The 11,978-nt window shown below is 49.0% G+C and overlaps 1 protein-coding gene across 2 annotated transcripts in view; it reads right to left on the reverse strand.

Moving 5' to 3' along the window:
* The window catches only part of Maml3 (mastermind like transcriptional coactivator 3), a 400,961-nt gene that overhangs the window by 7,128 nt on the left and 381,855 nt on the right, over positions 1–11,978 (reverse strand). For both annotated transcript variants that reach the window (XM_055596791.1, XM_055596792.1), the window contains one exon: positions 2,296–2,541. In XM_055596791.1, the coding sequence (XP_055452766.1) occupies positions 2,296–2,541 (246 nt within the window). The remainder of the gene's footprint in view (positions 1–2,295; positions 2,542–11,978) is intronic.

Raw genomic sequence — 11,978 nt, forward strand, 5'->3', positions numbered from 1 at the left:
TGTGTGTGTGTGTGTGTGTGTGTGTGTGTGTGTGTGTGTGTGTGTGTTTCGTACCAAGGGTACAGACAACCTCTGGTGTTTGTCCTCACCTTCTTCCTTGTTTGGGATAGGGTCTCTGGCTTGCCTCTGTATATGGCAGCTGGTGGGCCTAGCAACTTTGGTCTCCCATCTCATCGGAGGAGCGCTGTGACTAAGGATGGGTACTACTGCCCCTGCCATTAAAAACATGCAGATGCTTATAGAGCAAGCACTTTACCCATCTTACATGATTTACTTATTTGTTCAAAATCATATCGGAAGTGAAAGGACAGACAAGCCCTGGCCCTGAGACAGGTGATTTCAACTCGGTCCCTCAGCATCCGTACAAACAGTTGCTAAGGCAACTCAGACAGTTTCCTGTGTCCTCTATGTTTTCCAGGTTAGTCCCATCTCGCCATGATTTGGAGGGGTTTCTGTGTTGTCTCCGAGTCCAGACGAGTGGGTTTGGCATACCTCTTCCTGCAATCTCCCACCTCCCTTTTTGCTCCTCAGGGCTCGGCTGACCAGGCTACTCTGACTCCTTCTGTGCCTCGGCTGCAGCCCATGTGCCAGACATAATTTCTCAGGGCACCAGGCACACCTGAAAATGTCCTGGGCTTGGCCGGGGAGAGATTTACAAAGCCCAGAGCCCCTTAGCAGCTCCATTCGTCACTGCCGGAGACATATTAGCACAGCTCCTTGTCACACACCTTATGCAGGGTGAGAGGGATAGAGGTTTGTTTGTCCAATCGCTGCCAGGTGGCTGACTGACCTTGGTAAGAAGGAAGATAATTACACGGCTGTTGAGGAACAAAAGCAAAGAACGAGGGACATAAGCCATGCTCGACAGTCCGCCGTCCCTCTTTGCAGGGTGACTGGTGTTATTCGTAACTGCTGTTTTTGGTGCGCAGGGGCCTTGGTGTACCTGGAGCCTTCTCGGTACCTTGATGAGGAAATTCCAGAATTCTAATTCTATTAGGAACAAGTGTGAACGAGAGCCAAGGCTTTGCTGTTTGTGGTGTGAGAGGCCCACCTGTGTGTGACACAGGCCCTGCCCGCTCCGTGGGATACCCTCACCCTGCCCCCACAGGGCATGGCCTGTGGACAGACTTAGGCCAGTCCTTGGGATAACACCCAATCAGGTTCCAGCTTCTAAAAACGGAACAAATCAAAGGCTAGAGGGGCGGTCTGCAGGGATTTTCTCCGACCCTCTTCACGACGCCTGTTCAAATTCCCTGACAGTCCTGTGTGGCTTACTGCATTCTTCCCAGCTGTCTCGGTTAGACACCATGACCACAGCAACTCTTATAAAGGAGAGTGTTTAATAGGGGCTGGCTTACAGTTGAAGAGATTTAGCTTGCTATTCGTCATGGAGGGAGGCATGGCAGCATGGCGGCAGACATGGTGCTGGAGAAGGAGCTGAGAGTTCTACATTTGGATCCGAAGGCAGAAGAAGGAAACTGTGTGCCACACTGGGCATAGCTTGAGCATAGAAGACCCCAGAGCCCACCCTCCCAGAGTGACACACTTCTTTAACAAGGCCTCTCCTCCTAATAGTGTCACTACCTATGGCTAAAAATTTCAACACATGAAACTATAGGGGCCATTCCTATGAATATTTTTTTCTGTTTGTGTGTGTGTGTGTGTGTGTGTGTGTGTGTGTGTGTGTGTGAGAGAGAGAGAGAGAGAGAGAGAGAGAGAGAACACACATAGTTTCATCCCTCATAGACCTCATTTTATGAGACAGGACCTCACTGGTCTGGAGGTTGCTGGTTTAGTAAGGGTGACTGGCTGGCTAGCAAGCCCTAGAGATTCATCTTCCCAGTGGTGGAACAATGATGGAGTATGGCCATGCCTGGCTCTTTACACAGGTTCTACAGGTGAAATAAGGTCTCTATCTTCCCGGCCATTAACTATTCGTATTATTACTACTTCACGCAGCAATATCAGGGCCTGTGGTAACTGTGAGCTAGTCTCTACCACATGCTGTACCAGCAATCAGGAGAAGGGGAGTCAGGCATGAGCTGGAGAACCGTCTTCAGGAAATGGGCCTGCGCACTGATGGCCGACGCCTGTCTTTAAGGAACAGACTGATTCACTATGGGAGAAAAGCCCAGCTAGTTGAGAAGGTGTGGATTCCACAGGTTCTTCTACGCTCCTGTGAAGGGCTGGTCTATGTACACGTTGACAGGGACACTGATGACTTTCTCACCAACAGCGGGTGCCAAGTCAGTGCCTGCCGAATTGATGGCTCGTGCCCTGGGGCACACGACCTACCTGCTCGGCCAGGATCTGCTGCTGTTGCTGCTGCTGCCTCTGCTCCCGGAGGAATTGCTGCTTCTGATGCTCCATCAGCTGGGCTCGTTGATCCAGCAGCATCTGCTTCATGATGGCTGCCTGGGGCTGGCTGCCTAGGAAGCTGAGACCCCCAGGATTGGCTCCGGAGACCATGCTTCCTGACCCCGGGGGCACAGAGTTCTGCATGGGGCCTGTGGTCCGGGGAAGACCAACTGCATGCTGCTCCTAGAGAGACCAGAAGAAAGCAGGTTAGAAATTCTGCTGGGACGCTGCCATGTCGTGGGAAACTTCTGGGGAGGGGAATGTGGCAAAGGTTATAACTGGGAGATTCCAGGGGTCCTGGGTGGTGCACCTCCATACACCTCCATAGAAACCATCTTGTTGTCCTCACCATAGTAGAACTGGAGTCTACGGGGCAGGAATAGTAACAGACCTAGGTCTGGGAAATGGGAGGCCAGTTCGTCTGTTTCAGATGGGATGGTGCGTGGCCGTGCACTGGGACTACAACACTCTGTTTCTCTAAGGAAGGAAATACCCTCAGGCTGGGCTCACCATAAATCTCAAAGGCGGTACCCACCCTTACCTTTCTTCAGAACCCTACTGCTCACTGTCTACTTTGCCAAAAATGGACGTCTCCGGAAACAGGAGAGCCCTACTTGGAAGACACATACTGCTGCCGTGGGTTAACAAACAGACCTGATGCTGGATGTTAGTTTAGCAAACCAAAACACCCGCTTTTGTGCGTGCATGTGTTTTAATTTATTTCGCGTGTGTGCACTTTAAATTCTGTCACACAGAGGTTTGATAGTAGGAACTGGAAATGTATTATTTTGGCCAAAGGTTATATAATCTCAGGAGAGACTTCCTGGTTAGAGAAAGGGATTCGGTTGGAGGGGGAAGGGCACGAGAAGATAATGGTCAGGAAATACGATCAAGGTGAGTTATAGATATGGAATGAGAAACAATACATTTTAAAAAGCTATGTAATCTCCTAATCCCTTTAAAAATAATAGAATTGTGTCTCCTGTGTCTGTGATAATTTCAGCACCAGGGACTGAATTGAGACTCTTGATTCTATAATGATTTGTTGGAGAGTTGACAGCAACTTTTAAGGACTGACCCCCAGGGGCCAGGGGTAAGGTGGTAAATAGCTACTCCCAAGGGCTATCTGGGGGGAACGCCCTCAGAACGGAAAGTCTAGGCAGCTAGACTGTGGAGGCTACCAGGACAAGAGGCTAACGGGCACAGAAGGTGTGTGGACAAACAACTCCGTTTCTAGACACTCTGTCAACACACTGGCAACGGCAAAGGCTGTCTGAATGCTCTGTGGGGACAACCCTTCCTTCGGATTCACTGGTGTCAAGCGACTAACCTGAGCACAGGCGGCACTCACTACAATGGCGCTCACCTGAGGCATTCTCATGAGGTCTGGTAAGAACCCACAATCCAAGCTGGATTTTAGTCTATCCTCCCCTTTTGAGTCGCCACTGTTTTGAGATAGATGTGGCTGATCAGGCTGGCAATTTTCTTTCAGAGCACGGAGATAAGATTACGTCTGCCTCTCAGGGGCCAGTTTGGGGTCGGCGCCCCATAAGCTGGGGCTTGCTGACCCCTGCTTCGCCCTTCGTCTGGTACTGACCCAGATAGGTAGGGAGTCCTTTCTGGTGACCCACGCTGCGCCTCGGCTCACTCTGCCTCCCTGCACCCAAACAAAATGGGCTAAGCAAAACAAAGCAAATCGCTTCTACTGCCCCAGAAACAATAGCCGAGGGAGACAGGGTTGGTTTGTGTAGCTGTTCAGGTTCTACCACTGACAGGATGGTCCCTAAGAGAGCCAGAGTGTTGACGTCAAGCCCACTTCGGTATTCTGTCCACTCCCTCCGGCCTCCTCTGAACTTATGAGTCCACAGTGCGAAGCACACATATCAGAACAGTCTGTTGTCTACATATGAGCTGGGTTTTTTTTGTTTGTTTGTTTTTTGTTTTTGGTATATGTGCTGGATAGATAATGTTATGTATATGCAGGTGCCCACAGAGGTTAAAGAGGGCATTGGAATCCCTGAAGCCCGAGTTCCAGGCAGTTGGGAGCCTCCTGCTTTGGGTGCTGGGAACAAACCTCGGGTCTGAGAGGAGCAGTTTGTGTTCTTTAACTGCCGAGCCAGCTCTCCAGTCCACGAGAGGTGCTTTTATTTATGCCCATTCTCTGCAGTCAGGTAGAGAGCTGTGAAATATTCCTAATGTCAACAGAGGACCTTACACTAAAAGATGAATGCTCTGCAAGGCTGCAGGGGTCTAGGTACATGAGAGATTTCCCTTATCTTCCAGTTCTGCTTGCTACCTGTTTCTAAGCCCCTCCCTCCTACAGGATCAAGCTATTTCTTGCTTCCTCGGGAGACAAATTGACTGATCAACTTAACACTTTCACAAACGAGTTAACACTTGAGTATGGCCGGCCAACTGGCAAAAGGACAGATAACAGTTTTCCTCCCATGCATTTTCAGTCTGTTTAATATATCCTGGTTTTGATGGAGAGAGATTTGAAGGAAAAATGAGATCCGAGGAAAGATAACAGTCCCTTTAGCCTGTTTTTGAAAGGGCTGTTCTTTCCCTTCTGGCCTTGGTTTCCTTCAGTGCACTTGGAGATTTGATTGCCATGTGACGCCCTGCACAGCCGAGGAATGCAGCCAGGAGTGAAGGACTCCTTTCCTAGCCTTTTCTCCACTGGGAAAATACGAGAGGCAGATGAAAAGGTGTTCCTGGACCCAGCCATGCCTTGTCCCTGTGGACACACTCAAAGTATAAACTCTGGGGTTACTTTCGTTCCCCAAATGGTCCTGCCCCCAAAGTTGTTAGGGTTCTCAAGACAGACTACACCACCCAATGGCTAGAACGTTGCCTTCCCAACACAACATCTTTCAGGGCTTTGCAGCAAGCACACAGGTGTGTGCTATTAAAAAAAAGTGTGAAAGCTATAGCGACTGGCTTTACAAATGAGGCCTTTGCAGGAGGCTGTTTATGTCACAAGGCTTCTTTTACCCTCGAATCGAAGAGGGCTTAATGAGAAATAGGCTGTCAAGTTCCAGGGTTCCAAGCCCCTGCTCTCGTTTCTAAGGAGGACGCACACTGGGTTGTGCAATTAGAGAAAACCAGAGCGAGCTTTCGTCATGCGACATGTGATGCCTGGAAGCCAAATGATGCAGTATTTTTAGTTTTAATTACTGGTTTGTTCTCTACTCCCAGCCCAGCGACCTCCCTTGCTTTCCACCCGGAATCTTAATACATTCTCATCCCCTTGAATCCAATTTGCTACCTAGACCTTCCTGGCTCTCCAAACACTCTCAGTAAAATAAGGGGGAGGAAAAAGAGATCAAAACCAAAGAGCCTGTCTTACACATGCACCTTCCGCTCCAGGGACAAGAGCTTAACAATTTTCTATGGCTGGAGTGAGGTAGGAGGGTGGAAAAAAAAAAAAAAAAAACAACACTCTAGTTTCCCCCAAAGAGGCAGTTTCCGACTTAAAAAATCAGAGGCGATAAAAATATCTTCCAAGAACAGCTGTTTATTTATAAACCGACTTGTGGAGGAACTTGCTTTCTCCGAAGGGATTTATTTTCCCCCGAGAACAAGCAGCATTTGGGTGATAAGGGCCAGAGATGCAGCGGGTATGGAAGATCCTTGGTTCCTGGGAAGGACAGGATGCGACATCCTGGGTACCCGGATCCAGCAGACTCTGGGCTTCAGCCTTCTCCAGGTGGCCCCGAGGGCACTCTTCTGAGCAGCTGCCGTTCTGCCGGCAGCCCAGCAGAGGGTGGTGTGAGCCCGAGACGACACTCCAGGCCGCGCGCTGAGGACCCCCGCCCCGCCCCCGCCCACCGCAGATGGCTTAATCAGGGCTGGGTCCCCCGCCCCGCCCGGGCCGCCGCTGCGGACCTGGAGCCAGGCAGTCAAGTGTTCCTGCGTACAGCAGGTAGCCTGGCAACTGCGAGCATAATACGGAGCAGATGGTGTTCGCACGGCGTGATGGACATCTCACACGACAGCCTGAGACAATCCAGGAATTCCCTGGTGGCTCGAGGCCCTCTTTGCACAAAATGAGTTCTCTCACCATGGCCGCGCATCTTGGGGGGGGGGGGGAGCGGAGGTCTCTCCCTTCCCCACTCTTTGACTGACACTGAACGAAAGAACGGGTTTCTTATTACCGACTTTTCTCCAGCCGGAGGGAAGAGGGCCTTGGGGAGGGGGCAGGAAGAGGACGTGGAGGGAAACCGAAGGACCGGGAGCCGGAGGAGATGCGAGGGGACAGTGGCGGCTGGACCCAGGGCAACCTCGCTGTTGGGAGGGGACAGGGTTCCTCTAGTCAGGGCTGCACAAAGCCTGCGCAGGGAGCAGGGACGTGGCTCACTGTGCAACCGCGTGGCCTACCAGTCGCCCCGATGAAATTTAGGGCTTTCGTTAAAAAGTCCCTCGGGGCGTAATTTAGCCTCTTCAACTCCAGCCTATCTGCTTACAAGTCCTGGGGGGGGGGGGGGGGGGGCGGGGGCTAGGCGCGCAGGAGTGCTGCGGGAGCTTCCGGGCTGCCTCACTGTTGGGTGATCCTAACAAAGACCAGGAGTCGCGGGCAGGGCAAGTGCCCTGCCCCCCCCCCCCCCCCCCCCCCCCCCCCAGCTCGGCCTTGCGCTCTGGGGCGGACATATTGTTCAGTACCACCACTCAGCCAGTGCCTGTTAGCCTGGAAATCACCAGAGGAAACAGCACATGGACAGAGGTAGGGCTGTTGTAGTCAAGAAAGAGTTGGAATAAATCAATAAGCGAACAGAGACAAATCCATGTCACACACAATGTCACACACACACACACACACACACACACACACACACACACACTGAACTGGGTCAAGTAATGGGGGAAAAATCAACCGATTTGGGGGTAAAATGAATTTTTAGCTAAATTCTATGTATCCAAAGACTTCGAGTCCAGTAATTAGAGGCTGTCTGCACAGGCAAGTTTTAGGTTTCTATGGAAGGGGACACCAGCAAGAGTTTCAGTAAGCAGCAGGCGGGACAAATCCATCACCCAAAAGACCCAGGCCGTGACTCCATCCAGAGTCCCTTGAAATGAAAATCACTTTCAAAAGCGGTCACTGACAATGAAAACTTTGGAGATGAAAACACTAAGATGGGAAGCCCCCCCCCCTTCATTCCGCAGGAGCGCTCTGGGTGCGGCGATGGGCAAGAGCACAGCTCCTCAGCGTGTGGTCCGGGCTCACCAACGTTAGCACTCCCTGGCAGCGTGGCAGACATGCAGATTCCCGGCTCCACCAGGCCTTCGGAATCAGGCCAGGTTCTCCAGGTGATGGGTACCCTGCAGTAGCTGGAGAATTACTGGAGCGAGTAATCCTGGCTGATTGCAGCCTGGTCCTGATTTGATTGCAAACTTGCATTTTCAAAATCAAGCCTGAGTGCAGGCTTGCTCTGGTTTTAGTGCAAAATCTTCCGCATTTAGAATAAAACTTCTCCTCCCTGCTCAGGGCTGCTCAGGTCAGTGCTATCTGTCACAGAGACCTAAGAATTCTCAAGGGAACCAGGGACCATAACTCTTCCTAGAAGGATGCAGTGTGCTCTGGAAGCTGAAGGGGAGCCAAGACCAAGGGATTTGGGGGATGGGGTTGGAGGTTGGGGATGCTCTCCCTTGCTGAACTTCTCCAGCGGAGCATGAAAGAAAGTTGTGGTGTGACAAATATCCCCTCTGGTTCAAAAGGGTTTTCTTTCAGTAAAGAAGAGACAGAAGGGCCACAATAGAAAATGATAAGGAACTTGCGTGAGGAATGAGGCATAGGCAAAGGCTCTGCTACGTGCATTTACCTGTGTAATCAGACTCATTCGGCTGATTAGATGGCACAGGTCTCTGAGAGGCTGAGGAGCATCTCTGATTGTCCACAGCTGGCGGCGGCATCTTTGGGATCTGAACTTTTCTAGCACCACAACATACATCTGGTCTTAACTGAGCAGGCTGCACAATTCCTCCAGAGAAGACTCCGGAATAAAAAGGGTGACGGGAAGGGAAAGGATAGACCCGGAATAAAAAATAGAAACTATCAGAATTAAAAAAAAAAAAAAAAATAAAAATCAAAGGATGAAACTAAATGTGAACATAAAAGACATTTTTTTTTTTCCAGAGCTGAGGACCGAAAAGACATTTTTTTAAATTTTTGCCCAAGACTCCAAATCAGGATGCCTTTGTTATCTTCTTCGACATTAAAAAAAAAAAAAAAAAAAAAAGGGGGGGGGGGGGGGGCAGAAGACTAGGCCATTCAGCTGTAAGTGGGGCTATGAAACAAAGTAAATTAAAACCCGAGTTCTCGCTGAAGTCCACCAAGTGTCAGGGCAGAGGGTGTTGGCAATCTTGTATGGATTTCCACTTTCAAGAACGAGCTTTGTTCACCGTGGCGTTGGAAAGAAGCTTACAAGGAACTCCACCAGAGCCCCCAGCACTCGCCCCCAACACCTCTGCTTCTAAGATGATTTGAGAAGGTTGCATTGAAAGGTTTGCTTTCAGCTGGGTGTGCTGGCACATGCTTGTATCAGTAGTACTTCGGAGGCAGGAGAATTACAGGTTGAAGGCTGGCCTGGACTGCGAGGTGAGACGCCTGTTGTCTGTGTGATGTGCGGTGGTTGTGTGCCCCAAGCTTTTCAGTTTTAAGACTGTGACTGTCAATGTAGGAAGTGTTTTGCTCGAACAGTCACAAGTCAGGGCGGGTTCTACTACCAAGAAGCTGTTTTCCTGGTGGGGGTGGGGGTGGGGTGACATAGATCTGAGGAGGAATTCAGCTTTTCTATGGGACCATGATCGACACACACCATGAAGACGTGAAAACCATCTTCTGGTTAATACTGTTATTCCTGGGCTTCTCTCTCTCTCTGAGAGACATACACACAGAAACAGAGAGAGACACATACACAGAGAAACAGAAACGCAGAGAGACAGAAAGAGCAGGGCAGACAAGGGCTGATGTTGGCTGTCTTATTCTACTGTCCTCTACAGTATTCTTTGAGCAGGGCTCCTCACTGAGCCTGGAGCTCCTGGATTTGGCAGACTGGCTGACCAGCAAGGCCCTCTTGACTCCGGCTCTCCAAACCTGAGATTACAAGCTTTTTGTAACCTGGTGCTTGGCATGGGACCAGGGCTCTCAGGCTTGCTTGGCACGCATTTTATCCACCGAGCGATCTCCCCAGCCCAGGCCAGAGCTCCCTGGCATGGTATACCTTCAGGATGGGGTGAGTGTTGGACCCACACCCCCAGATTCTGAGGGATGACTGTATTGAAAACATGCATGCTGGGCTAGAGAGATGGTTGGGTTCCTAAGAGTGGGTACTGCTCTTGCAGAGGACCAACATTCAGTCCATCACCCATACCAGGCAGCTCACAACCACCAGTAACTCCAGTTATATGATCGAGTGCCCTCTTCTGGTCGCCACAGGCACCTGCACTCACATGCACAGATACATGCAGATATATGTGGTTAAAAACAAAACCTTTAAAACCGGCATGTTGCTGGCTCTCCTGCTCTCACCCACCCAGTCACAGAAGTTTTAAAAGCAATGTAGGAAAGTAAAAAAAATAAAAGAGGCAATACTTGTTTATCCCACTCTAAGGTAACCATTGTTAGTTTTACAATTTCATTCACATCCTCCCTCTTCTTTCCTTAGTAGGCAAAAGCATATTTCCATGCTCCTGATTCTGGCATATGTGTAACAGCACATCCTACCAAGTCAAACTCTGTAAAATGGGAAAACAGAAAGTTCCAACTTTCCAAACACTTACAATACAAGTTACAATTTATTGGCAGGAAGATATCTTATTGGCTCATTCCTGGAAGGATGTTTTGTTCCTTGAGGATAGAATAGAAGCTTTTGTGTGTTTCCCCCCCCCCCCAACATCCAGCATAGTTAAAGGAACAGATGCAACAAGCTTAATGTTTGCAGAGTTCAGCTAACTGGGCACGATAAATTCTAGCTTAAGCGAATATGAGGTATGGGGGAAAGACTGCTTTTTCGAGTATCTGGTGGGGCCCTCTGCTGAATATTAAGGAGAGGGTTAAAGTTGGTAGTACTCTGTGAAGACGTGAGAACACCACCAAGGGCAAGGCCAGGCTTTCAAGGACTTTCTTGGGCAGGAAAAAAAAAAAAAAAACAACAAAAAATACCAGTTTTTCTTTTCAGTGCTTTGACCAAAGTTACAATCCCTCCTAGCAGTGGAAACACAACTTTCAGAGTTATGCTTTTCCTCTGCCTTTGATGTAAATTATAGAGTCCTTTTGATCCTTTTGTTGCATTTAATTCCACCACCAAAGCAACTCTCTAAATTGGTTAAAAGTTCATTAGTGTGTAACAATAGCAGCCTGATTAAATAAATTATGGCACATCCACACTATGAATGTGAGGCGGTCAATAAAAAAACACGTCTTCTTGGACTGTCTAATCATACAGAGGAAAGCTTACAACATGCAGCTGACAGAGAAGAAATAAAATATCTCTGAAACACTAGCCACAGGCAATATTGTCAGACAGGGATTAATATATTAATTAATATTATATATTATATATGTAATGAGAGAAGGTTTCACTGGGTAGCCCTGGCTGGCCTGGAACGCAATATGTATACCAGGCTGTCTCTGAGCTCACGGAGATCTTCCTGCCTCTGCCTCCTGAGTGCTGGGATTAGAGATGAGCTTTACCATTCCCAGCTCCAATTTTTACACTTTAATTTTTTTTATACTGTGAATGGATGATACTTTTAAGTTACTTTATCTATTTAAATAAATATTTATTTGTTTATTGTGTGTATGTGTAGAGATATTTGTGAGCCAAGGCGTGCAAATGGAGCCCAGAAAGTAATTTTCAGGAGTGAATTCTCTCCTGCTACATGGGTCTTGGGGACTAAACTCAAGTTGATAGGGTTGGCAGCACTGGCCTACTGAGCATGAATGTACTTGATTTCTAAATAAATGTTACCTTTTCGTTGCTTGTTTTTGGTTGGGGACAAGACCCTATGTAGTCTAGATGTCCTCAAACCTGCTGTGTAGCCTAGGATGACCCTGAACTTCTGATCCTCCTGCCTCCACCTCCCAAGTGCTGAGATCACAGACACGTGTCACTTAAGTATTACGAGTCTGAAAAGTTCATTAAGAGCCAGTCTAAACTGACATGGGACAGAACATAGTTCATGAAGAACCAGGTCACGTCTGGCATGTGGCTACTTCCCTCTGATTCTACTTTCTACTCTGCATGACGCAACGGAAAGCTTCCAAGGCCTGGGACATATGTGCAGCTGGCTTTCATTGCTCTACTGGGAAGCCCTCGAATGCCAGGAATGGCTCAGGAAGATAAGCCATCACCTTCCACATCCCATCTCATCTTTGGTGGAACTATTCTGCTCTCTGTGGTGTTTCTTCATGCTAGGCTGGAAACCACAGAGATGGCTAGGGCCACAGAGTGAGCCTGGCACAGTGGAGCATGCTTGAAATCCCAGAGCTTTGGGGGTGGAAGATCTCCAAGAGCTCCAGGCTATATCAGTTTCCTTTTCTGTTGCTCTGACAAAATACTGATAGAAACAGCAGAAGGAAGGAAGGAAGGAAGGAAGGAAGGAAGGAAGGAAGGAAGGAA

The sequence above is a fragment of the Psammomys obesus genome, unplaced genomic scaffold (genome assembly GCF_907164565.1).
Source record: "Psammomys obesus unplaced genomic scaffold, mPsaObe1.curated_primary_1811, whole genome shotgun sequence".
NCBI lineage: Eukaryota > Metazoa > Chordata > Mammalia > Rodentia > Muridae > Psammomys > Psammomys obesus.